Source organism: Orussus abietinus, unplaced genomic scaffold, assembly GCF_000612105.2.
Source record: "Orussus abietinus isolate OABI.00-Male unplaced genomic scaffold, Oabi_2.0 scaffold17, whole genome shotgun sequence".
NCBI lineage: Eukaryota > Metazoa > Arthropoda > Insecta > Hymenoptera > Orussidae > Orussus > Orussus abietinus.
The window spans coordinates 1,007,677-1,034,468 of record NW_019395988.1 but is presented as its reverse complement, the minus strand read 5'-3'; the positions used below and the strand labels follow the sequence as shown (position 1 = coordinate 1,034,468).

General features: G+C 41.4%; 8 protein-coding genes across 9 annotated transcripts; 5 read left to right on the top strand and 3 right to left on the bottom strand.

The window, feature by feature from the left end:
* The first annotated feature begins 2,161 nt into the window (after window positions 1-2,161).
* LOC105702462 (RNA transcription, translation and transport factor protein) lies at window positions 2,162-3,570 on the top strand. Its single transcript, XM_012430050.2, has 4 exons — window positions 2,162-2,462; window positions 2,541-2,762; window positions 2,844-2,939; window positions 3,012-3,570. Exons 1-4 carry the CDS (start codon window positions 2,402-2,404, stop codon window positions 3,374-3,376), a joined length of 744 nt encoding a protein of 247 aa, XP_012285473.1. The 5' UTR covers window positions 2,162-2,401; the 3' UTR covers window positions 3,377-3,570.
* LOC105702463 (AN1-type zinc finger protein 2A) lies at window positions 3,419-5,686 on the bottom strand. The gene is made up of 2 exons (XM_012430051.1): window positions 5,290-5,686; window positions 3,419-5,029 (listed from the first exon to the last, which is right to left on the bottom strand). The coding sequence occupies exon 2, from the start codon at window positions 5,004-5,006 to the stop codon at window positions 4,362-4,364; it is 645 nt and encodes a 214-aa protein (XP_012285474.1). The 5' UTR covers window positions 5,007-5,029; window positions 5,290-5,686; the 3' UTR covers window positions 3,419-4,361.
* A 437-nt stretch (window positions 5,687-6,123) lies between these two features.
* On the top strand, window positions 6,124-10,322 carry LOC105702452 (nuclear pore complex protein Nup155). Its single transcript, XM_012430037.1, has one exon. It carries the CDS (start codon window positions 6,316-6,318, stop codon window positions 10,222-10,224), a length of 3,909 nt encoding a protein of 1,302 aa, XP_012285460.1. The 5' UTR covers window positions 6,124-6,315; the 3' UTR covers window positions 10,225-10,322.
* A 129-nt stretch (window positions 10,323-10,451) lies between these two features.
* LOC105702454 lies at window positions 10,452-11,639 on the top strand. The gene is made up of 4 exons (XM_012430039.2): window positions 10,452-10,781; window positions 10,867-10,924; window positions 11,093-11,191; window positions 11,265-11,639. The coding sequence occupies exons 1-4, from the start codon at window positions 10,720-10,722 to the stop codon at window positions 11,637-11,639; spliced, it is 594 nt and encodes a 197-aa protein (XP_012285462.1). The 5' UTR covers window positions 10,452-10,719.
* Window positions 11,640-11,754: 115 nt separating this feature from the next.
* Window positions 11,755-13,255, bottom strand: LOC105702453 (DNA repair protein XRCC4). The gene is made up of 2 exons (XM_012430038.2): window positions 13,034-13,255; window positions 11,755-12,953 (listed from the first exon to the last, which is right to left on the bottom strand). Exons 1-2 carry the CDS (start codon window positions 13,163-13,165, stop codon window positions 12,219-12,221), a joined length of 867 nt encoding a protein of 288 aa, XP_012285461.1. The 5' UTR covers window positions 13,166-13,255; the 3' UTR covers window positions 11,755-12,218.
* A 158-nt stretch (window positions 13,256-13,413) lies between these two features.
* Window positions 13,414-15,455, top strand: LOC105702439 (probable methyltransferase-like protein 15 homolog). Of its 2 annotated transcripts, XM_023433979.1 has the most exons (3): window positions 13,414-13,736; window positions 13,927-14,894; window positions 15,137-15,311. In XM_023433979.1, exons 2-3 carry the CDS (start codon window positions 14,263-14,265, stop codon window positions 15,171-15,173), a joined length of 669 nt encoding a protein of 222 aa, XP_023289747.1. In that variant the 5' UTR covers window positions 13,414-13,736; window positions 13,927-14,262; the 3' UTR covers window positions 15,174-15,311. The 2 variants fall into 2 exon arrangements, with proteins under 2 accessions (XP_023289747.1, XP_012285428.1); XM_012430005.2 differs by having other exon boundaries at window positions 13,927-15,455.
* On the top strand, window positions 13,666-14,245 carry LOC105702345 (ubiquinol-cytochrome-c reductase complex assembly factor 2-like). Its single transcript, XM_012429843.1, has 2 exons — window positions 13,666-13,736; window positions 13,927-14,245. The coding sequence occupies exons 1-2, from the start codon at window positions 13,666-13,668 to the stop codon at window positions 14,243-14,245; spliced, it is 390 nt and encodes a 129-aa protein (XP_012285266.1).
* Window positions 15,456-15,546: 91 nt separating the features above from the next.
* On the bottom strand, window positions 15,547-20,359 carry LOC105702438 (C-1-tetrahydrofolate synthase, cytoplasmic). Its single transcript, XM_012430004.2, has 12 exons — window positions 20,059-20,359; window positions 19,348-19,683; window positions 18,890-18,982; window positions 18,667-18,808; window positions 18,464-18,575; window positions 17,702-18,267; window positions 17,333-17,636; window positions 17,033-17,250; window positions 16,493-16,956; window positions 16,170-16,422; window positions 15,918-16,103; window positions 15,547-15,805 (listed from the first exon to the last, which is right to left on the bottom strand). Exons 1-12 carry the CDS (start codon window positions 20,106-20,108, stop codon window positions 15,716-15,718), a joined length of 2,814 nt encoding a protein of 937 aa, XP_012285427.1. The 5' UTR covers window positions 20,109-20,359; the 3' UTR covers window positions 15,547-15,715.
* Window positions 20,360-26,792: the final 6,433 nt, after the last annotated feature.

Here is a 26,792-nt window from a genome sequence, read left to right as displayed (position 1 = left end):
GAGCCAGCACCCGGGAATGTTCACTTTTAAACGTGCCACACCCGGTAGATTCACGATGTCCTCGAAGAGGGAGAAACCCGACAGATATCATTACAAAACTAGTCTTCGACGTCGAGTAGTGGTTTTGCCAAGCTGGAACGATTAACCGCTCATTTGCATTGACCGATACCATTGTACCTCACGTTGCAAAATTTCCTAGGAAATTCAGCAACCATCCGAGTTCGGAATTATCTAAAACCTGCACAGAGAAAGATATTATTGTACTCATTGCACATGCTCGCGGGTGAAATTCTTGTCGATGAGATACAACAACCTCCTTCCGCATTTACCACATAAAAATCATCTAAAATATCCCGAACGAAGTCGAGGCAATTTTTCACTTTTCAATCGTTATCATCGCGGTACTTTCTGGCACATACTTACATTCGGGCATGAAACGGTAGGAAGTATTTATAAGCGACCTTGGAGCGAACTGCAGGACGAAATCCGTCGCAGACCGGGACACGGAAAACAAATCGCGCTCCTGCGAAGAATAATAAATTCCCTTGGAGGACTCGGTACGGAATACTTAATTACTTCCACGTAATGGCTAAGTGAAGTCAAACTTTACCTTGAACCATGAGACAACCCTCCTGCACCTTTGTCCCGTGTATAGAGATACATATACGGGATGGAAGCTGTAATTGAATAGGAACTGATGAACAATTAAGGTCGATTCATCCTATCCAACATGTCGATTCAACAAACACTATTTACACTATACGCATATATGAGACGGGGTGAACGAATCCACTGAAACGCATGTAAGAATATTTTGTCGAATTAAGAGATCCGCTGGCATTACAGATATGTATATTTTTTTAATAATCCTTGCCATTTATAAAGGAAAACCTTGAGAACTTCCAGAAGTCATTGTACTCGTTCCCATCGTCATTACCGCCATTGTAATTGTCATTGAGACTATGAGAATCTCAACGTTTGCCCTCGAGAGTTAAAATGGCGGAATCAAGGAAGCGACATGGCCGCGACGCGCAAAGAATAATATTCAGGAGAAAGATTCATCCGGAGATATAACGAGGCAGGTGATCGTTATTAAGAGTACTTCTTTTATTCCATTTTAACTTCAAGGGCAGAATATTATCATCGTTGTGATTCGAACAGTGTTTGGCCAGTCACCGAGGTCACGTACACCGCGCGTCGTACGAAAATAGAAAGGAACTCAAAGGAACAAACGAACAAAGGTTCTTCCTTCCAAAGTCCGCATGTAAGGAAAGTGAGCGTAATAATTGACAATGCTATTATCCGCTGGATGCGTTTACCTTCCTTATCGAGACTTGCGACAGTCGAGTACTCTCGCACGTGAACGAGTCATTTGAAGATTCAACTAAATAAATATAATTTTTATAATTTATATTAGAATCGGGTATAATTTCGATTTATATTCCTCGTGGGAAATAAAGATTCGGTGTAAAAAGTGACATCGCTAGTGTCGGGTAGCCCCGCATTTTTTTTTTTTTTGGATTAGTCAAGGAGAAACGGTGACATCGAGGTGGCACGGGTACGTTCCTCGGCAAACGCCGAGAGGAATGACCGAACAGTGGATCACCTTAATTTCCGGCACTTTGTTCCCGTGCACATGGAAGTCCGTTTAATTTCCGCGGGGGCTTGCAGCTGCAGGGCAATCGGGATCGAGAGCCGAGAAAAATGTGCATTTCCACTCTTGTTCGCCACGTGGGACAAAGGTGAAACAAAGGAGTCACGAACCGTGCAAGCGTGACAACGTTGAACGTCGCTGACGTCACGGGCCTCGAATCGGCGACCTTTCTACTTGTGATCCTCATTTTATTATGCTTTCCTAATCGCCTTGAGAATGTCATCAACCGGGAACTTTATCGCATATACGTATATTGACTGTATCTGCTGATATAAATAAAATGTCTAAAATATATAAATTATCATCCTAACCCAAGGGGAAGAAAATGATAGGTACGGTTACGGGAATTGGCACTGGCTCTCTTTCGCACTGATCCTGTAAGTGCGAAAGAGATAGATATAATCTGCGATCGTGGTGCCAACTAGTGGATGGTGGAGTAAGTCTCGAACGTCGGAATTCATGGCTCGAGCTCCGTCCATATATTCTTATGTCCATGGTTTTGCGAATTGCAGGTCGGATTTGTGTTAGTGAAAGCATTTGTAAAACGTTAAATGTAAATACTAACTCGTAGTCACTGTACGAAAGCATGTATTTATAAACAACTTTAGTAAAATTTCGAATTACATCGAGATAATTTTTGCTTAATTCAACATCACATCTAAAAATCACAATCGATATATTCTATTTAACTAGTATTAGTAATTGTATATTTAATTTAATACTTAGAATTATAATCTTATAGTAAGAATGTTTAAACGAAAATTAAAGGCACTAGATTACATGGATTGGGACAAAGTGAATGGAAATGGTATTTTCAAATCATATAATAATTTCTAACCTCGAAATATTAGGAATTAACGTAGTATTAAAAAGTAATGCTTTTCAGATCCTGAGCATTTTCGTAAACTGGTTGTATGGCTGGAAGATCAGAAGATACGCAACTACAAAATAGAGGACAGGGAATGTTTGCGCAACATTCAATCCGAAGATTGGATTAAAGTTTTTCAGGACTATTGTAATAATGTGGCATGTCCAATTGTTTCTTCTCCTCTGGACCAACTGGAATGGTTGATTGGGCTTGCTATTAGATTAGAATATGAAGATGATCGTAAGGAGTCGATATGTATATATTTTATTTTATACCTATTATTATTCTTCGACTACAATGGCCTTATTTGTTGTAATACAGATAAGAAATATCAAGAAGTGACAATTGAAAAAGTAAAGGAGAAGTCAACTGTAGTTCCGAGTGTTAAGTCCACTAATCCGTTAGACAATTTGAACTGTATGTACCGATAAACCTATTACTTAGAATTAAGATACTTAAGAACTTTCAATAATTGAATTTGTATCACAGTTTACAGTGAAGACTTTAAAAGTGGTGTGAATGCAATTGCAAAAATACTTAAAGTGCCACAACATCCTAATCATCTAATTACTTTGGAGGCTTGCAGCAAAGTAGTATGCAAAAGGTTAAATCCAAATGCAATACAGAATCCAAACACAGTTGTTATTAAAGGAACTCCATTTCCCATCGGTGATGTTGATTTAGGTTTTAACATGGGTGATCCAGTTTTGAACAATGCAGCTAAGGTTCTTCGGTTGTTATATATTCATGATTTGAGAGAGTTACAGACTAAAATTAATGAAGCAATTGTTAGTGTTCAAAATATTACTGCCAATCCTAAAACTGATACTAAACTTGGAAAGGTTGGATTTTAAATATTTCATTAGGATTTTCAAGTATTTTTTGTTAAGTCAATGTCCATTTATAATGTATATTTACAAAGCAGATAAAGTGAGTTACATTAGAAATTACATTTTTTATTAATAAATACGTCAGGAATGTACATATAAGTTATTATTAAAAAGTGTAGATGTAAAGTAAAAAGTAAAGATGAAAGAATTAATTATCACCAAACTGTCTAATGAATTACAAAAGAACCTACAAAGCTTTTATTGTACTTGATATGATATGTAAGAAGACCAAAGATAAATCTTTGATATTTATAAAAACTGGATATATGTACCAAGTTTTGAAGCATTAATAAGTTCTTTCATTTCCAAGGTACAATACAATCATAATACAATACACTTTCCATGTAGCTATCTGCATAACTAATAGACAAAAATGGGCTTACTAAATATATAATGTACAAACATTTTACGATATAAAATTGCTTAATTATGTAATTATTGTTTGTCAGTACACCAAAATCGTTATGATTTAATAGCATGTATCAGTAGTAATTGACGATGTAAGCAAATTCTGCCCAATATAAACATATTAATTAACAAACTACCTAAAGATATACTTGAAAATCTAGACAAATCTTGTTCGTCCAAACGGACCATTATTATTTCGGACACTTTTTGCTGATGCTCCATACACTTAGAACAATAAACAATGATCTTTACATCTATATACGAGATAAATTGTCCTATTAAGGCACTCTACGTTGACACTGCCTATACAGTGCTCTTTCATTTTTATTAATTTCAGATGTCAAAGCAATTTCAGAAACTAGATTTGTGCTAACATTAAATGTTTTTTTTTTTAGTTTATCATGAATATGAAGATAAAAATTTTACAAGCACCAACTCTATATCTATAAAGTAGAAGAAATTCAGTTCATTGTGCTTAATAATAAATAGGAAGAATGTGAAACAGCTTCTGACAAGTTCAAAAATATCCTCAAGAAAGAAGTTAAGAAAGCCTGCATCTATCTCGACTTCCTGAAGGTACCGGTTGTAATTCTTGTCTTCGAGTTCTGTCTTCATCTTGCAACGATGCTTGTAAAGCCCTAGCCAAAGCTTCGTCTTCGCTTATCGTTCCCTGAAGGTTCCTAAAGGTTCTTGCATTATCGGTATTATTAGGTTGCCTTTTGATTTTAGATTGTCTGTTTAAAGCTTCTGTCCTTTTCAATCTGATCGTTTCATCCTTTCCTTCACAACCATGATCTGTAGGATGTCTATGCTTTAGACAGAAGTTCTGTCCACAGTCACTGCATCTTACTGGAACTATTTCTTTGATTTTGCAACCTTTCGTAGAACATTTATTAATGAACACTTTCCGACGAGTCTTCCCAAAATCTGATTTACAATCATTATCCATGTGCAAATTTACAGCCAAATCTGGTGGATCTCCTCGTTTTGAAGGAACTGGAGCATTGCACAGAGGACAAACAGGTATTTGTACATCCTTCTTGTATGCACTAGGACAGGAGTGATTTATATACGATATATGATCGGTACAAAAAATTCCTTCACAGGCGTCACATTTCAATGATAAAAAGTCCAAGCGATTACAAGTGCTTTCAGAACAATGTGCACCCAAATCTGGAAACTCCATGTCTCCATATAATTGAGAATACTCTGCGAAAAATGAAATTTCTTTTACTTAAAGAAAGATTGTACTTTACGCCTCTAGGTCGAACGAAATAACAATATGCTTACATGTATTTAAAATATATACCTAGATTCTTACAATATGAACTCTTAAACCATACCATCCCTTAGGGATACCTTTTTGTAAGGGGTCATTTCCAAGGTATACGAATATTATGAGTTTAAGAGTCAATCTCAAAATTCTGAAGAAAAAAATCATTTCCGTAATATTCAATGTAACAACTCACCTTAGTAACTTTTTAGTACCTTATCCAAAGAACTTTGAATCGGCCAAACTTAAATACTCAAAACTGCACATTTTTTTTAACGACGTTGATAAGTAAATAAAAGTGTTCCTATATTCGGCTATTATTTCTTTCCAAATCGCACAGACACCTCTCTCAATATTCACTCAATGAAATGCTAATTCCTTTCAACCACTCCTGTAGCAAGATTCTGTACACCACATTAAATAGCTATCGAGATCGTTAGCTGTTATTCCAACACAGAATCTCGCCCTTGACTGTTACGTCCATCGAAGTAAAGGAGTGAATCACTAACATTCGAAATTTGCTAGTCACGAAATTTCTATACAAAAATGATTACATTTCAGAAATGAGTTAGAACAGAGATGAACATAGACCAGTTGGGACATTGCTCACGGGTAGGATCGCGCGATTTCCTCCTATGCTGCCCCCCTGGTAGAGGATGTGGACAACTAATGTACTTGCCACCTGACACACGTAATAACGGCCCAAATCAGGGATCTCTTCATCTCATCTCCGGATTGGGCCCGGCGTTGTCCAATCCGGAAGCAGGGTCGAGAACTCTGCTTGTAAATCAAAAACTGTTGAGAGGTGTGGGTTATAGGCAGGAAAAGCAGAAAGATGGAAAGCCGTTAAAAGTGAAGAAGAGGACTCGTCTATTTATATTTTTTAAATGTATTACATCCATATTTACATGGACAGGATGGCGTTCACCGCGCTTTTTCTAGCAGCCGCAGATCTGTTCTAAAAGTTTACGACGGAGTTGCTTGTCTTAAGAGATAGCCGATCATTGGTGGGGAGGCATGCATCTCGTTCGGTCGCCGCGTTTTTCGCGCGTGTCAGACCGGTGTCGGCGTGTGTAACATTTTTGAAATTCGATTGTAACAATCTAACGTATGTCGGTTGTCACATTCGCCGTGCCTTATTTCATCCGTGTTCATTGTTACTGGTAGACCGTAAGTGTCGAAATTTTGGAATCGACGCCACTAAGCGAAGATTGCCGCCGACATGGAGCCTCTGAAAATATACGCTTTGGAGTTAGCCGGGAAAATGGTAGACAAACACATAGCGGCTGATAATAATTTCCCAAGTTTCATCAACTTAATGAGATATCACGCACAAAGTGGACCGACAGTGAGTGGGCTTGACGATCACGATTATCCAAGTTTGCCTGGACCACCTCTGAGTCTGACAGGGATGAATCAGGTGAAGATGCACAGCAAAGTTCCTCTTCCCTCCGAAGTGATGGAACATTTTGGCCACATGCAGTGCCACTGTATGATGGGATTATTTACAGACATTTCGAAAGCATGGCTTACCATTGATAGCGATATTTACATTTGGTCCTTGGAGAACGAATGCGACGTAGCTTATTTCGATGGCCTAAACGAAACCATCATCAGCGTTGGTCTGATAAAACCAAAAGCAGGAGTTTTTCAGAACTATGTCAAGTATTTACTCATACTTACGACAACGATCGAGATCACTGTCCTTGGTGTTACGATAGAAGACAAAGAAGGTTCGGGCGGAGAGATACAGCTAGTCCCAGAACCAATTTTCACAGTTCCAACCGATGGTATTGCAATTACAACAATAGCCAGTACAGCCGGTGGTAGAATCTTCCTTGGTGGTAGAAATGGTTCATTATTTGAGATCTATTATCAAGCGGAAAGCAGCTGGTTTGGAAAGCGTTGTAAGAAAATCAATCATTCCGAAGGGCCTCTGTCTTTTTTGGTTCCCTCGTTTGTCACGATCGCCTTAGCGGAAGAAGAAGCGGTAGTACAAATTTCAGTGGACGATTCTCGTAATATCTTATACACTCTTGGTGATAAGGGGACGATAACTGTATGGGACATCGACGATGGCAGTGCATCTAAAGTAACATCCATGTCTCAAGCTACATTAGTGCAGAATGCAGTTCATGTAGTTAAAACTCTCGATAGCAATAACTTTAGGCCACTTGTCAGCATCTCTGCTATCGCGGAAGATGAATCGGCACACTTGAATCTGGTTGCTGTTGCCGCGACGGGATCGCGCTTCTACCTGAGTTGCTCTGCGGTAACGAGTCCATCGAGGCGACCGCAGTGTCTTCAATTAATACATGTTAGATTACCACCTGGATATGCAGGCAATGCTCCGGTCATGCGACCGCGGAAAGTCCAAATGGCATATTACCGGAAAGGAACCGTCATTCTAGTCTGTGGAGGAGATACGGAGACTGCCTGGTGCTTAAGCAACGATGCCTACCCATTCACGAATCATTTGGCCGAAACACAAAGTATTTTACCACTGGATAGTCCAGCTTGGGCAATGGCCGAGATCCTTGGAGAACCAGCAATTCGGATTGAAAAGCAAGTTCCTTCTCAGAGCGAGCCTCCATTGCTGGTCAGGCAACATATGGAGCCACCAAGAAAGTTTATATTCCTCACGGCACAGGGAGCGATAACTTTGATACAGTTACGACCTGTAGATATTCTACGCCAACTTCTTTTGGAACAACGTGGACCAGATACCGATGCCGTTCGAGCTTACTTCCAAACTCAATCCCCCGAGCAAGCATGTGCCACGTGTCTTATTCTCGCTACACTTGAGAGTACTCAAAATGCTCAGTTGTCAGACTGGGCTACGAGAGCTTTTTTCCTGTATGGAGGCCAACGGATAATTATATCCCCTTCGGTGGACATCCACAGTGGAATGTCCAGTATTTGTACAGCAGATATTCGCACGTCCACTCCGCGAATACACGAGTTTGATCCTCGTGGTCAGCAATCTAGAACTCACGCACAAATTGGTCTAACAACGGATTTAACGTTGCAACAGTTCTCTGCAAAGCACGGTGGATTGTACCTTTATGTGGGAAGAATACTTCGGCCTATATGGAACGTCCGCTGTATTAAGCAGGAAACTGTGAACAATAAAATCCACGTTTATAGCACAGTTCCAGCTACTCAAATTGGATGGATTCTGGGACATCTGCAAGCATTACGGTCGTTTATGAATAAAAATACTAGAATATCGAAAGAGCTCGGTTCCTCACGAAATGTTACCAATGGTTTCGAAGCATCGGTCTCGACGCGGTATCAAGAACCTATCATTGAAGAGAGGAATTCACTGGATGCTCTGAAAGTTTTCATCACGCATGCTTGCGAGGTGCTTGGCTTGTGGAAGATTTTAAATGAGAATCAGTTACACAATATTATAAGCTGCTTGTCAAAGGATCAATTTAATCAATTTTCCACTGCCACGTTTCGAGATTTGATTTTGATTGGTCATGAGATATCTTCGTTACTCATTATTCATTTAATCGATAGCTACCTGGGCGACAATGCCTCAGTTGATGCGGTTAGTTCTAAGCTGCGAGAGGTCTGTCCTAATCTCTATAGAAGCGAAGATGCTGTATGCTCCAAAGCAAATGAAATCATGCTAAAAGCAAAAAGCTGTACAAATCCTGAAGAGAAGGAATCGTATTTGCAATCTGCTCTTAAGTTATGCAAGGAAGTAGCACCAAGGTTAAATTTAGGAGCAGTGTGTCAACAGTTTGTGGCATGTCACTTCTATCTTGGAGTGCTGGAATTATGCTTGTGCTGTGCAGAGAAAATCGATCCTAATAATGCAGCTTCACATTATTATAAAAACAATGAACCGGTGGATGATCAAGAAGGAAATGTCGCCTACACGAAGAGATTGGAGATTTATAAGGAATTCACTGCCATGTTGGATCACTTGTACAATCAGAGCATTTCAAATCCATTGAGTCCAACGATACCGAGCAAGCCAGGTCCACCACAGCAAATTATATCGAACATTATAGTTCCACCGGCTAAGCAAGTGCTGCATGAGATTATAAACGATGCATTGCATTCGTTGTGTGAGACACTTCATGCAGCGGTATATACTTGGATGATAGAACGTGGACTTCATGGGGAATTAGTCGCACTTGCTACTCCCTCGTTAGAAGCTTACTTAATTCGCGTTAATGCACCTGAACTGCTTTGGCAGTTTTATGAGAGAAATAAAAACCACGCTGCTGCTGCCAAAATTCTCGATGCATTGGCTACCAAAGTTGGGTCGGAGTTGTCATTGCCACAGCGTATCGAGTACTTAGCTCGGGCAGTTGTGTGCATGCGGAGCGATCAAGCTGGTTATGCACCTCATCTAGGGATTTTCTTACGTGAGCTGGAAGACAAAGTTGAGGTTGCTAGAATACAGCAACTAATATTAGACACGATTTGCAATCAGCAACAGCATTTCGAATCGATGATAGTCAGAGATGCCAAGTTAAGATTGAATTCCTCTTTGCTTGACATTACGCAGTTGTATGAGGAGTATGCGGAGCCTCTTCAACTTTGGGAATGTAAACTCGCTATCATTCACTGTTCTGGTCATCAAGATTCCATGCTAATACAGGGTATTTGGAATAATATAATAGACAATGAGATCAAGAATGTTACCTCACCATCTGCCGAAGACAAAATGGCAACATTGATGAGTAAAATCAAGTTACTCGGTCAAGAATATTCAGGCACCCCGCACTGTTTTCCAATAGACTTTTTAATAAAACAATTGGAGATCCGATGTTGTAGGCTACGTGTGAACAATAGTTCCATAATTACGACGTTCTTGCAATTAGGTGTGCCAATCGAGGACCTCTTGGATGTTTACGATAAAATGATCGGTGGAAGTAATAGAACGTGGTTAAATGAAGGCAATGAGTTTCACCTCATTGAATCAACTGCTAATATTGTCAGTTATTTCCTATCAAACTCTAACATTGCTAACAACAATACTAGAAGGAAAATCATAACAAAGTGCCAAGATGTGATTTCAAAGTGTTTAACCACGCTGTTTAGCAAACCTAGCGGTGGCGATCTAATCACAGAACTCAGGTCTATACAGACTCTTTTGAACCGGTTGTAACGATAAAATCATGTGCTTAGCTTTTGATTATGATTGAATTTATTAGTATTTCCAATGAAACACTGTAACATAATATAAGAAAATAATTTTTTAAATAAGTTTTCATTCCGTTATTTGTTACTTATATTTTTAAGGCCACAAAGCTCAATGAGCATTGAAAAATCATTGAAGTCCTATAAAACCTGGTTCTTGTGTAAAATAATTACCGATTATCGTTCAAGTCTTTGTCCATTAACTGAGTGTGTATCATTAAGACTTTGTGCCTGACCGACAAGATATAAACTATACATGTCGCAGCGTTTTCTATTTATATCACCATTTTATCCTACTACATTGGTCTTGGAAGTTCTCACGAGTGGAAACAAATGACTTTCAAACATTAATTACGAATAGTGCCTTCAACATTATATATTATTATTCTCGGGATTCTTGTATTTTAAACTTTACTACTTTTTATTCTTATGTTACTAACAGCTAGTTAATTCATGAACTACAATGACAAATTTAACTGTGCTTCCACAACATTTCATGCCGTACTTGGACGTACCCAAAGAAAAGTTAGGAAATTATTCGTTTAATATTTTAGAGCTGATTAGTTTTGTAAAACTGTAATTTTAATTAATTAGTCTTAATTTACCAAAGGAAATACAAACCCTGGTTGCCAACACCTCCGAGTCTTGTGGTTTTAGCTGGAGATGCGGTAAATAACCTATCGATGCCTGCATGTTGGACATGGGAAATTAGTGATGTTATTAAGTGGTTGATAAATGACGTTAAGTTGCCGCAATATACTGTTAGTTGCTATGAACTTCAAATAATGTTTCGTTAAAATCATATTCATGTACGTGATTACACTTTTCTAACGTAGGACAGCTTCGTTAAAAATTTCATTAATGGTAGACGATTGTTATGGGTCGATGCTTGTGTGTGCCCTAAGATTGGAATTCATGACTTTGATCACATAAAGGTTTGAAAGACCAATTTTCACAGAGTTAACATTAGACAAGGATATTTAGTAATTAACTAATTTTAACTTTCAGCGTATAACAGCAAGTATACGTAAATTGTTCAACGTAGAGAGAGAGATGATTAATCGAAGCATAAGTTTACCACCCCATTATCCTCTTACGCATTATTTATTATTTCGAGTGCCAACGGGCCCAAAAAAGGAACGTACTACACGTACTCAATTATTTAGAGCGATGAGTATACTTGACAAAGAGAAACCTTGTCCCTTTGGGCACTGGGAAATGATCGAACCAAGTCAGCTTGACTTTCCTTGCAATCGTTTTGGATATGTCAAACGCAAATCCGTGTATGACAGAGTGGAACATAATAGACAACCTCGTGACCATACTTATCTTAAAAGGTCTCTGATGAAACCAAATTATTTCTATCGAATTGATATAAAATAGTGAATATTAAATTCTGTCGATGATGTGTTGGGTTAAATTATTAAATGAAATCATTTTACATGTAAAATTTTATTTGTATACAATATATTTCTGTTTGTTGTGTTCCATTTTATATTAGTAAAATATAAATAGGTCACATTTATGTACAATTCAATTTTCATTCTGTATATATACAATATAAAAAAAGGTAATTAATTTTTGGTTTGCAAGACTACAATTTGTAAAGTAAATTGATTAATTTACATATTTAAAAAAATCTTACATCATTGATAATTCATGATGTAGGGAATTCGTCAGGATTAATCATGTGCTTCATTCTATGGAGCACAATTCTTATCTTACGACTAATTTGCAGTCACAGTGAAACAAACTACAGTTTGTTTCAAGTTCCTACATTCATTAAATATTTCATGATTCAATTTTAAATAGGTAAATATATTACAAATTCATATCTTTTTCGAGCAACCCTAAATGTAAATAATGCTCGTGTGTAAATATGTATAATGACAAATTATGTAGATTGCATGACTCAGGGTCTGTGACTTAGAAAGTATAAAGGATGCGTATCCCCCTTTTTAATTATGAAAACATGTCTTCTTCGGAATCATTTTCTAATAGTGTTAGTTGACTCCTGATATTTGCTTTTTGTTCCACTTTATCAATCGGCTTTTCATTGATTTCTTCGATTTCTTTATGTGGTGTATTTGCATTTTCATTATTTAGTAAAGTACCAAAAGTACCAGTCATTTTACTAGTTGATGCAGTAGATACGACTTTATTTTTAATCCTCTTTCTTGGGGAACCTGTAGACTTACTCGTATCTTCCTCGGATCCTTCGCTTTCGTCAGTAGGTGCATTGTATGCAGAATTAACATTACTCTGTTCTTTTGATTCTTCCTGAAGTTCCTTGATTTTTCTCTTCTTTGAATTCAAAAGCAGGAGAAATTTTGCATACAAATCTTTTTCTATAGAATTTTTTAGACTTATCATTGTTTGCAATTGGTCATTCAATTTTTGCTGCACACTTTTTAATTTATCATTTTCCTGTTTCAATTCTTCTAACATTTTTCCCGTGTCATTAAAATTATTTATTAATCTATGTAAAATGTCTGAAATTGTTTCTATCTTAGAAACAGGGTGAACCATTATTTTTCCCCGAGTCCACAATCGTTTGCTCCATTTGAACATGTCATCGATAAGGAAAAAACTGACATCGGTATCCTTACCAGCAAGCATGTTTCTTGTTTCTTCTATATATTCGTCGAAAGTAACAGGGAAATTCTCAGCAAAATCCTTTAATTGTGCCATGGACATCTAAAATAGTATCACAATGATAATTGGGCAATACGATGAAATCTAAACATAAACTGTCTGCTTAAAAATACTATCCTTACCTCACCAATCAATGGGAGCGTATCCATTTTTAAAATGTAAATTGTTACATGATCGTTGGACCATTCTGCGCACAGAGTAATGGATTCTTTGTCTGCTTCATTTAAAACTTGACAGGTGACAATATCGTTCATGATAAAAATTGGATTTTAAGCATTTCTAACGCTAAAAAACGGAGTAAACACAGGTGCTCTGCATCGGTTCTTATGCTCGTGCCATGGAATTCGGAAATTACCCTAGAAAGATTGAGATTAGAATCCCAATAATTAGTACGGTTCCTGACTGTTAGAGGCGCTGTAATTACATATTATTCTGGGAGCCGCAATAATGGATAAGCTTCTCGCATTTTCATCGAATAACACAGATAATTGTGTAACTGTGGACAATCTTCCAACTTATCTTTTCTCTCTGTTTTCGTTTATCGAGTGCGGTGAACGAAATAATTTTTCTCGAATATTTGTACTTTATAAATTGTTATAATTAACAATTAACTTGTTTGACTTGTGTATTTTTAATTCAGCGGATTTTTTGTTGTTAAATTCGATTGTTCCATTTTTACGGATCCGTTTGGGTAAAAATCAATTGGATCCTATTTCACATTATCAGAACTAGGCTGTGGCAATGATAATATAATATGTCTGGGACGTACAAGAATTATATGAGATTATTAGAATCGTGGCCTCTCGATCCAACAAAAACTGGCAGGTGAGCTTGGTATTGATTACGCTGGTTTTATTCGCGTTGAGGTTATGTACGACGCTGCTCAGATTTCTTACACTTTTAATAAACCCTGCTTTCTGTATTCATTCCATGATTGTATTCAATCTATAGTAGTAAAATATCCGATGTCTTAAGATTAATACCAATATTTCATGCGTGGCTTTTGTTTGAGCAGAGATTTGGGCCTGCACATTCGAGACCAGATAAAGATTGCTTTCGCAAAGGGGGAGAGCTCTCAGGTTGACAAGGAGTTATGCGATAGGTATTACGCCAGTTTAAAACGACTGGCATCGAATCATTACGGCTCGCTCTATAAGCGTACGTTAACTTCTACTGCTAGCGGTCTCACGGTGGAACAGTGCAATTTAGCACTTTCTCCAGAACTTCAAGAATTCTTTGCAGAAGAGGAAAGGAGTTACTTCAGTAAAGCAAGAAGGACGGTACAATATTATTTAGAAAAAGATAAAAAAGATAAAGATCATAAAGAATCGTGAAGTTAATTTTAATTAATATGATTGGGATCAGATGTCATCTTGAGGTGTACCAAAGTCGTTTAGCTCTGTTTGGCAATTATATAAATAGCAGATTATTAAGCAATGAATGTCAACAAGGAAGTACAAAGGAGCACCATGTGCCCGTCATGTCTAAAGAAGTAATGAAGTATTTGAAACCCACTTCAGGAAGTGCTTTTATAGACATGACATTTGGTGCAGGTGGTCACACACGTCAAATTTTGCAATCCTCGCCAAATGTAAAGGTATATGCTCTCGATCGAGATCCAGTAGCTTATGGGTACGCAGAAGGTCTTGCAGAAGAATACCCTGGGCAAGTGATACCTCTCTTGGGAAGATTTTCTGAATTACCAGAATTACTAAAGAAACACAAAGTAATGCCAAGTAGCGTAGATGGATTTCTCTTTGATTTTGGTTGTTCGTCGATGCAGTTTGACGTCGCTGACAGAGGTTTCTCACTGTCAAAAGATGGACCACTAGATATGCGAATGGATGGTTCTAGATTCCCAGGTGAACCCACCGTTGCCGATGTCCTTGCTAGGGCCGATGAAACGGATCTTGCTCAAATATTAAAAGTTTATGGACAAGAAAAGGCTGCTAAGAAAATTGCTCGTGCTATTATCGACGCTAGGTATATGTTCAAAACCCTAAAGACAACTAGTCAGTTGGCAGAATTGGTTGCTTCGGTATCAGGAGATGGTCACAGAACGGATCGATTAGGGAGATATGCACATAGTGCAACAAAAACGTTTCAAGCTTTTAGAATTTTTATAAACAATGAATTGAATGAAATTAATTATGGCATGTTCATAGCTGAGCGGTACTTGAAGCAAGGGGGACGTCTAATCACTATATCTTTTCATTCTCTTGAAGATACGATTATCAAGAGACATCTTACAGGAAGCCTTGAGAACAATCAAATCAATATACTTCCACCGCGATATACAAATTGTAGTAAATGGTTCGACCACAATGAGATGGAAACAATTACAAGAAGTCCTTGGTCCATGTTGCACAAACATGTTATAACGCCTGAAACCGAAGAAGTCGAAACAAATCCTCGATCTCGATCAGCAAAATTCAGAGCCATTATGAAGGTTTAAATATAAGTGTGTGGAACTATCTTTTCAACTAGTATTCATGTTATATCAAAATCCCAGTACCGAAATAAAATAGTCTCGTGCGAATAATATGTAATTGTTGATTCTTCTTAATTTAGAATCCAATACATCTACTGGATATGTGTGGAAAAGATTGCTAATGACTGAGGAAAAAAAAACAGGTTTACGAGGGGTAATTTATATATTGTAACCACCATATAAAATACATATCAACGATGAAAAACAGATGAATGACTTGTAAACGTGTGAAGCATGTCGGTGCAGTTCGTAAGACGGATTGGAATGTATTTAACGACGATGCATGCGTTCTTCGTCTATGTATCGCAGATACTTAAAATAGACCTTCGATCTCGTCTGTTTCGGTGTTCCAGTCCATGTCATAAATGGATGGTCTAGTAGGTAAACCTGGCATCATCATAATCTGGAAAAAAAAAAGATGAACAATATTCATTTCTCGCATCGCAGTGAAATAAGTGATCCGCAATTATACAAGAGAATTTCACATTTTCTGTTGTAGATAGAACTACACAAACCTCTCCGATCTTCGGTACAATGAAACCTGCGCCTACTGACACAAATATGTCCGTAACTTCTATTGTGAATCCGGTGGGAGCTCCTTTAATCGAAGGATCACCGGTCAAAGAATTAGAAGTCTTCGCCATGCAAATAGGTAGTTTGTCATAGCCCAGTTTCTTGTACTCGGTTATTTTCTCTTTAATCTAAAAATCGACCAAGGTGAACATTCTGACGTTATTTAAAGATCGGTTAGAAACAATTCTTCCTACCTTGTCGGTCAGAGTTATCTGACCAGCCCCGTACATCTCTTTAGCGATGGTTTCAATTTTCTTCTCGATGCTGTCGTTCAAGTCGTACAGTAATTTAAATTTGCTGGGTATTTCGCTGGCAGCGATGACTGCATCTGCAAGTGCAACCGCTCCAGCACCGCCTTCTGCATAGTGGTTGCACACCACAGCATCCGTAGCTCCGCTGGCAATGGCAGCTTCTTTCACTAGGTCTAGCTCCGCTTGAGTATCGGTGCTAAAAACAATTCCCTCCGATCAAAATGTTAATAAATTAATTCTATATAGAAGCAATGTTTCATCCAAACCTGTGAGCATTGATTGCAACTACGACAGGAATTCCAAACTTGATTCCATTGCTGATGTGCTTCTCGAGATTCGGTAGGCCTTTCCTAAGCAGATCTACATTTTCCTCGGTGTACTCCTTTTTCAGTCTTGCTCCTGGAGTGACCGGTGGACCACCACCGTGCATCTTCAGCGCCCTGACGGTGGCCACCAAGACGATGACATTTGGTGTATACCCAGAGGTTCGGCATTTAATGTTAAAGAACTTCTCCATGCCGATGTCGGTAGCGAATCCTGCTTCCGTCACGGTGAATCCATCCGGTCCGACTAGTTTCAAGGCCACAGCATCTGCTATTATCGATGAACATCCATGAGCAATATTTGCAAAGGGACCGGCATGAATTAGCACCGGTGTTCCTTCCAAAGTTTGCATCATGGTCGGCTGAATGGCATCTTTCAATAAAATCGCCATAGCTCCAGTCATGCCCTAAAAAAGACGTTATTCAGAGATGAGCTGAGGATTACACATCGACGTCCAAATTCATTCCGTTCATCCGACTCACAAAGTCCTCCGCAGTCAGTGGTTCTCCAGATTTGCTGAATCCGACGACCATGTTGGCGAGCCTTTGCTTCATGTCTTCGGGGCTGGTGGCAAGAGCAAGAATTGCCATAATCTCCGACCCCACGGAGATGCTGAAGGACGTCTCTCGAGTCAAGCCCTTCTCTGTAGGACTCTGCCCAATGGTTATCTTGCGCAGGAACCTGTCGTTTACGTCGACCACTGAAACGTTTGCGATTATGTCATAGTACAGTGCTTCTTTGTTAAGCTTAAAGGAAATTCTAAGAGCATCGAACACTCGAACCTCTGGGCCAAGTGATGCTATTCGGATCCACGTCGAGCCTCGCGAATCGTTTCTGCTCCTCCGGAGTCAAAGCCTTTGGGTCGGTCTTCTCGATCCCGAGTTTTCGCAGTCTTTTAAGTTGGATCTTTGAGAACTGCCTGACTCCTTTTATTTCTGGGACCAGTCGGTCGTAAAGGGCCTTGTCCGTTTGCGTGGCTTCGTGGAAACAACGAGCGTCGATTTGCGCTGCCAGGAGATTGTGAGCTATCGTCACGGCGTGGATGTCTCCGGTTAAGTGGAGGTTGAACTCCTCCATTGGGATGACCTGGAACCAGATATTTGTCAACCAATCCCGTATACGCGAAGACTCCTCCGGAAGAGGTCTTTCACCTGGGAATATCCACCACCGGCTGCTCCACCCTTTATCCCGAAAGTGGGACCTTGACTAGGCTGCCTCAAAGTGGCGAACGAATTCTTCCCCCTGTGGGCTGTTAGAGCTTGCACCAGACCTATCGTTGTCGTGCTTTTTCCCTCGCCTAATGGAGTCGGGGTTATTCCGACGACCACCACGAATTTTCCATCGGGCTGCTTCTCCAGCCTCTTTAGCACCGCCAGGTCGATCTTGGCCTTCTTGTCGGTGTAAGGATGGACCTCGGTAGGGAGAATTCCGATCTCCTCCGCGAGGACTGCGATTGGCTTAGGCTCTTGGCTTCTGGATATCTCTATGTCGCTGGGGACGGGACTTTGAGGCTGTAGTCTGAGGGTTCCTAGATTCCATCTGGTATCTAGCAGCTTTGCTGCTGCTCTTTGCGCGGAAATCACCGTGTTCTTCATTAACATTGCCACTGTCATCGGGCCGACTCCTCCTGGCACCGGGGTGATGTACGATGCGACTTGCACCGCCTCGGAAAATGCCACGTCTCCCACGAGACGCTGTCCAGACTTCTTCGAGGGGTCTGAAAAAAATCGAATTCGAGGTTCAGGTTAAGAGTCTAGGTGCGATTTGCCGGACTGCGATTGTCCTGTTACTTGTAAGCGAGTTTAGATTAAGCGTTTAGGTCGGACCACCGAGTGGGTTTATCTTGCGATATTTGATCCTAACGTTTTATCACTTGGGCAACTGGCGTGCAATGCAAGTATAGTCATTGTCACCTGGAATGCAATTTATTCCGCAGTCTATCACCACGGCACCTGGCTTGATCCAAGACCCTTTAACGAGTTCTGGCTGTCCGATGCCCACCACCAAAATCTCTGCCTGGGAAACCTGAGTTGAAAACGATTTATCTTTACCTCTTCGTCTAACTTGGAAACATCGGAAGCGATGTTAATTTTGCCATCGATATGTGGAACCTTACGACTTTAGGGAGGTCCTTGGTTTTCGAATGGCACACCGTAACCGTGGCGTTGTTCCATTTCAACAATTCGGAGACCGGAGTGCCCACGATTTTACTTCTGCCGAGAACAACGGCCTGAGCCCCGGCAATGGGTACTCCGCTCCTGAAAATATAGAAATAATCCATGATTCGATGTCAATCGTGAAATCTGGTGATTTTTTTATGGAAGGCTCGAAGGACTAACATCTTGATCAGCTCGATACAGCCATTCGGGGTGCACGGGAGAAATCCACTCATGTCCCCGATGGACACCTTGCCCTCGTTGATGGTGTGCAATCTGTAATTTCATCGCGGAAAAAATGTCATACATTGATGTTAGTTGAGAATTAATAAACTAACGATACGTCTTATCTGGAGCTCCCCGAGGAGCTTCTGGAGTATCTTGGGCTTGTGCAACCGAGAATCGATTTATGTCGGTTTACGTGTCAAAGAGCGACCCAATCATGTTTACTGAGAAGTTTATCTGTATTATACTGGTTGCAAATTCAAAGCTAACTATGGTATGTATTGCCACCGGTTGCATAATGTCCTGATAAGAGTATGTAGGCCTGTGGGTATTTTTATGTGACTTCTGGGAAGATTTTTTCCTCGTTTACTTTTCTTTTTCATTTCGGTCGGAGGAAATTAAGAGCTTATGCTTACCCGTCGACGTCTTTTTCGGGGGATACCGTGTCCGTTATCAAGTGGGAATTTATTTTGTTTAAGCTGTCTAGCGGCATTTGGACGATTATTCCATGGATCGATGGATCGTTGTTCAATTTGTTTATCTTGCTGATCAGTTCCGTCTCCGTCACGGTATTGGGGATTTTTAACTGGCTGGCTTTTATTCCGATCTCGCTGGCGGCTTTCATCTTCATTCGGATGTAAACCGTCGAATCTTCCCGATTTCCTACTTGAACTATCGCCAAACCCGGCGCGAAATCCGGAAGCTTCTTCTTCATCTCGTTTACATCGTTGATCAGGGACTCGCGAATACTCCTGAAATTTAATTCCATTATTTCTTCATTACACGCTTTCTATACAGGAATCTCATCAAGGGATCATTACTGCCAAGAGTGGGAACATTCCTTAAGAATCATTTTACTTATCTACATTCCTTATAAAATTCCATAAAAATCATTTTAAAATCCGAATGGAACCGGAATGATAAAAATGAAACCAGCTCGATGGTGTACCATGTGCGCACGCGATAAGCGCGAGATGAGTACCACTGTAACAAGTGTAGCACGTCGCACGTATTCTAGATTTTATTCCAGGTTCTTGATAACTCTCTTCCCGTTGGAAAGAGGTGGTACTCGTCTCGGGTTTCACTTATAGTCATTTATAAATCGTAATTCGCGATTTTTTGCTTACTTGGCCAGCTCCGTGCCGGAGAGCAAAACACCGCGCACGTCCGTCGTCATGCTCCTCAGGGTTCTGTCGAGAGATCGAACGTTAATCCCCACGGTATATGTCGACCAACTTGAGTCGAACGAGAGTACGTATAATGACGAAGTGACGGGGGAATTATCTTTGCCGGAGATAAATGAGAAATCGGAGTTTAAAGGATGCTGAAACGATGCTCGGCGAGGGGCCCGAAGTTACGAGTCGGTCGACGGTCTTGCCGGTTATCGTCTCGATGCTTGGCAGGCACTCACGTTACATGGTACGCGTGAGTGTTCTCACTTTCATACACACGCATATACGAGCACTGGTTTTCAGTTTCTTCCTCATGCCGCCGCGACAAGGACACAGGGGCGCTCAATCGTGGGCGCCATCGATCCTCTTATCACGCTTGTATAAAAATGATCCACGATAGAATCCCGTAAGAGCGCAAGACACTTAAGCCGTCATGAAAGTGTCACATATGTATATACCAAAAAGCGAAAATATCGATAAAACTTTTCGCCGAGCTAGATGCACCGAATGTGAATGTAGAGGCCTTAAGGAAGATTCTGACAACCATGAGATTTCAATGTTTAAGAAATTTATTTAGACGTTTTTAAGATTCGGCATAAGAGATTTAATTTCATGGGGGTTGGGGTTTTTATTATAGTCTCTGTATTTATATTGTAAGGGTTGAAACGATTCGGTAAACCCAGCTCGGAGGGAAGCTTCGTGAAAGCTCTTCGATGTCTCTTTCATATCACCTTAAGGAGTGAAATGACTAGTACCGAATCGTGTTTCCTGGATGTCGAGATTTCCCTAGTATAGCGACGATGGATACGAATGCCGCCATTGTTGCACTGGAATTTTTCGGATTAATGGCTTATGGGAGACTCGGTTGGAAAGGATCGCTATTAAACTCCCGAAATTTGGAGATAGTCGCACTTCGCGGCAGCCATTTGCGTCTCACGTTAATAGTCTGAATAATCAGCCGCGATGGCTTCCGGGAAACTAAATGAAGGGGATAGAATTTTTCTAGGGTATGGTGTAACATTCTTACAGGGAGGAAAAGTCACTCGTCCCCGTTATGCGTAATAAACGCGGTTTATCTGTTTCTTTCGCCACACTTAGCGCGATAAACTCTGACATTTCTTAAGGCTTGAGTAATTCATAATAGCGTTTCGTTAGATATTTACACATAGGCGTTCGTCCATTTTCTCTGCTTAACTCTTTTTTCCCCGTTTCTGATAGATAAGCTCTCATTCCTTGGAGTATAATACCAAGTATCTTTAAAAATGCCCTTTTCTATGTTAAGTCCTTTTGTAATTGCATTCTCGAGGACTGCCTCGAGGGCGGTAAAGTGCATTTAACGGTATTACTAGTATTAATCTTCTCGATCGCGGGCGTGTCCGGAGGACTATCGCTCCCGTCGATGAACCGTTTCCCACGAGGGGCGGAAGGGTCGTACTTAGGTCGGTTTTCAATTAAGTAAACGCGCGGTGGTTCGAAGTTGGTCGTACTGCTGGCGGCCGGTAAGCAACCCCCTCGAAACTTTCCCGTAAACCGAACAAAAACAGCTTAGTTCCCGACATTCTGTCCGCCGGCTGAGCGCGCCCCCATTTTGATAACCCTACCCAATTTACCGGCGTAGTCCGCGATCCCGAGATCGCCCGCCGTTTCTTTCGGTATAAAGTGAAAAAATCCTTCTAAAAGTCCTATCTACCGGACAGGTCCGCAAGGGACTCGGCTGATTCAACAGAAAATGTCTGGAGTCCCTCGGCCCTCTTCTTACGACGCGAGGTGGACGCATCTCGACATCGCGAGATTGACATTTTCCCTCAAAGGAACGATATCCCGGAAAAATGAGAAAAAATTCCAGGGACTCGGTTTTTCACATTTTCACTCAGTCTGCCATACGTAATGCCGTACGTAATGTCATTTAATCTGATATACTCGATCGAACTTTTCAGGGGGTGGAGGCGCCGTCTCGGCGCGTCGAGATGGTGATTGGCGGATACGTAATTCCGTTGGGCCGCGGTCTCGGCTGACTTGTGCGCCAGACCGGCAAAGGGCCGCGCAATCACCGAAGATTAGTAAGATTAACCAAGATCCTGTCGGAGCCGCCCCCTTGGATCCCTGTCGGCGGACGTGCCGCGAAGGCGGCGGGTAGGCGTACGTCTTTATGGCTCTCGGCCCACCCACGCCAGGTCCCGAGGGTGGCTTTATGTGGGCCGCGAGACGAAGCGCTTACGAGAAACCCCGGGACCCGGTCTTAATTGCGTCTTATCTGCTAGCCAAGGGATTTAAGGGCCCAGCTTCCGATTCCATCCAACGAGGGTCCGAATTCTCCAGGAAGGGTTGCGCCCGCCTTATGCCGATTTAGGGCGTTTTATATTCATTCGTAATGCCGGTTAAAGATGACAGCTTTCGGTGGAATAGCAGACACCCCCTATATGTATATTTATGTATATTTTATCAGAATTCATTTGTAGAAATATTTTTGCAAAATGTCGCGAGGGCTGCCGTGAGGTTTTGATTAATGCGTACTTGGGCATGTCGTCTGTACTCTATGCGTTCATGATTTAAGGAGTTTCTAAAATTGTTTATAAATGTAATGGTCGCGAGGAGCACCTCCATCGGGGTCCAGTGAAGACTAAATTTTGTGTCCGTGTGTCTTGCCACGTTGCCCGAGGCAATCTTAACACGGAATCAATATTCTCGTACGATCCTTCGAGGGAACCCTTCCTCCCTGACGCTCTTCGAATAACTTTCCTCCCTTTTCCATCATGGTGGTAAATTCGGGCTTAGGGCTGTTTAGATCGACCGAATCAAGCCACCCCCGTTAATCCGGAGCTGTACTTGGCGTAAATTTCCTCCGATATCAAAATGAGCCTAATGGTAGATTTTAAATCGAATTTAAGATGGAGTCGCCGAATGTCATTTTTCAAGGTTCCTGGGTACTTCTATGAAAGCCATGGGGTAGGGATTTGCGTCCATCGACGAGGACGAACCTTGTGCTATTTCCAGCCATTGGCTTCAGGATGCCTCGCCTTGTCGCCCCTCTATAACTAATATAGCTATGACTAGGTTGTACGTGTTGGGGTGGCGAAGTAGAGGGGTGGAAGTGGTCCGAAGGGTGAGTTCGTTGCTTTGCTGTCGATACTAGTTCGGGTAAATTGGAGGTGATAAGAAGACCACGTGGGATGATGAATGGCCACCATACATAAATATGTTCATTGAACTCTCCTTCGTACTTAGATTTCTCTTCTTCTAGAAATTTGCCAGCTCCTCTTTGGCTTGTTTTTCTACCGTATAAGCCTTCTGGCATTGGTTTAACTTTTGCTCGTTTCTGGATTTTCCTTTCGAAAGAAGTTTGCCAACTTGCTGCTGGTTCCAGCCAATGGGCTCCGGGGGTAGTTCGCTTTCCTCTCTGTGCAACTAATATAGGTATGAGCAGGCTGTACGAGTTGGGCCGGTCCAGGGGTGAGTCTGGGAGGTTCGTCGCGAGGTACCCACCGATTCCAACTTCTGCGGATAGTTAAGCTTAAGGGGTCTACGGAGAAACTAGCCTTGGGGTGACCGGACGATCAGGGATGGAGGAAGTGGACGCACTTGGGGGACGAAGGGGTGCTCGATCTCTGAGAGTGAAGCAACTTGGACCGCAGCCTCCTTCAGGGGAGCTAAAAAAGAGATCCTAAAATCTTCTCGATTTCCTGCAGTTTTCTCAAACTTCCATTAAGTAGCATTTATACACAATTGTGATTTTTCTGAGCGTTATTACTTTTCGAGCGAGAGTAATGTCCCATGTGAATTTTTTATATTAGTTGCCTCGGTAGTCACGCCGAGTTTTGGTTATCAAAATTTGACGGCCACCTGACACGGCAAAATGTGCACGATTCGGTATTCAAATGATATGGGGTTTAAACCGGGCGCAACTTGCGAATTGCTATATACCCGTAAACCGAGCATTACAACATCGTACATTGAGCACTCCCCCTAAACGTTTACATTATATTATTATTCCTACACGTTCTACGCCGACTAGACTCGCCTACTCGAAACTTCAGCACGTGATTGTGAAGGCCCTAAGGAAAACCTTCGGCTTATGAAATTTCATTTTTTCAAATAAAAAAATATATATTCTTGGCTCTAGTCTGGGATAAATAGGAAAAAAAATTGTTTATCAAAAATGAAATTTCACGAGCACCACGTTCTTCCTTGGGGCATCTAAAAATTTGACGTTTCATATGTATGTATGGAATGACCCTTTCGTTCCACCTTAAAAGAGTGCCCAGAAGGGGTGATTATCGATCGGACGGTGGCAATATTTTCCGGAAGGGCTGCATATTAATAGGAGAGAATTTCTAGCCGGATTGATCGGCCACTGAACGGCAGTCCCTTCGTGGCGACTAATCGAAATTAATAGCCTTTCGCCACTCCCTCGCATCTAGACGATATCTTGAAGAGGAGGCATGTAGACGAGCTGGCGAGAAGCTTCGGATTGAACGTCGGTAATAAATGGATAATTGAAAGCCCTTCGCGACGTTGGGCGGGATATGAAATTAATATAACTCCCAGACGCCGTGGGCCCTTTGGACGAAGGACCCCATAGGCATCCCCGGCATCCTTAGGCCGCTCGACCGGAAGGACCCTTCGACGGGAATATCAAGGAAATTGGAGAAACGTTGCAAGCTACGAGTCATTATCGAACCAACCTAACCCCCTTCTTACACCAACGAGGATTCACTCCGATCCTGATTTTATACCCCGAAATGTAATCGTCGCGTTTCCTCGATGGGAGCCACTTCGAGCCGAGCAGACGGGAAGCTGTTTACGAGTTAACTTCGAGGCTGATTTCCAAAATGGAGCCGCCGTACTTTGGTTCTGCCGATGGAGGCCTCTGGGAGTGCATTATTAATTCCGTTTGAACGGCCAAGAGCCAGAAATGTCCGGAACGCTTTCTGGCTCTGCGAAACCGCTCGCACTTAAATCCACGCGTTAAAGTTTCCGATTACTCGGTGCACCCACTGTGGAGAAAAGTTAGATAAATAGTTTTCCGCTATATATAATATATATATAGAATGACCCTTTCGTGTCACCTTAACTATCGAAAACCACTTAAATGTCACACTCACATGTTTTTCAATTTTACGATGAATTTGTATATCGCGGTAATGAATTTTATGAATTTTATCTCCGCGTGGAAGGACCTCCGTCCGGAACTGTTCCAACTACTCTTACGGAGGAACCGATCGAAACTTTGGTACTGGCATCGATTCGAAATGCTCGAACGGGGAACGATCGGGTCGCGAAGCTTTTTACGAGTTAACTTCGCGGGGCTGATTTCGAAAATGGGTCCGGTAGATCTCGGTAAGAGAAACGCGCCGATAGGGCGATAGGAGGGCGAGTCCGTTCCCCATGGGTGGGTCAATAGTTCGGAGTTTCGGCAGCCCCTGACTGCCAGGGGTTGGGACAAGAAAGATAACTTTCCGGAGAGGGTAAGACGCAGGGAAGCCAGGGGTTGATTGGGCAGCCACCCCGAGGTCGCTCTTGGTCCGACATCCCCCGTTCTGCGTGTTACACCCTCTCGCTTCGCGGGGCTCTGTCATGATGAAAGCGAAATTACCCCCTGCAAAAGTATGGCCGACCAAATGCAATTCCGGGGGACGTCTCGACCCCTTCGAGGGCGATCGACTGTCGAAGATTCTAAACGCCTTCCACCGAGGAACAAAAAAACATTCATCGAACCTTGGAAATATTTCGTTAACCCGAGGAACAATTATTTCGGTTAAATATCATTATTACGTATTTTTTATTTCTTTGAATGGGACCTAAGGAAAAATATTTCTCAGTCAAGGAATGAGTTATTCGGCTCAAATAAATGAACACAATCCCGAGGGAGTGTCGCATCCAAGTTATTATATTATAACAAAGTATTTATTTCGTTAGTGGAAATAACCCCATCGGTAGTAAAAGTTGTGCTCTCAAGTGTAACGCCCAAGGCCCATGGAAGGCACAATATTTGCAGAAATCCACACGTGTCTCGTTACGCAGGGAAATTGCCGGCATTTCCATTAGACTTCTTGGAGGCTCATTTCGCGAAGTCGAGACCTCGATTTTTCTCGTCGGGTCGCAATCTAAATAACTAGGGCAATTTCGACAATTTTCCTCGGCTTGGTAGGCGAAGGACAAATCAGACCCGAGTGTCTCTATCGGGCTAAAGAGGCACGCCGATTCATCCCCCGGGGGTTGGAAGCTAATGAGGATCGTTGTGCCCCCGAGAATGTCTCAGGAAATCAAATTGTCATTGGCGAGAAAATATTTCCGTCGTTTGCAGGGATCTCGGTATCCACGATCCAACGTGGCGGTCGTTACGCGAGAACTTTTTGCCGTCATTGAAAAAAAAAAAAAGAGGATTGACGTCAAACCGAGTTGTATGTCTGTATCAACGAATTTAAATATGATTGCTGATGAATTGCAATCTTGCTTGTAGAAAATTTTTATAAATATTTTGACGTTTATGGAATGACCCTTTTATGACGCGTTAAAGGAGGGTTTAAATTTTTACTCAAGAGTACCAACGAAATTGTTGGGCTTACAGCCTACATGTATCCCATGTTCACGGAAGTAAGGACCGAAATTCGTCTCCTCCTTCCCTTGGATCTCCCGGTGGGGGATCGATCAATCGCCGATAAATTTGCGACTTTAAGACGAGTCGGGGA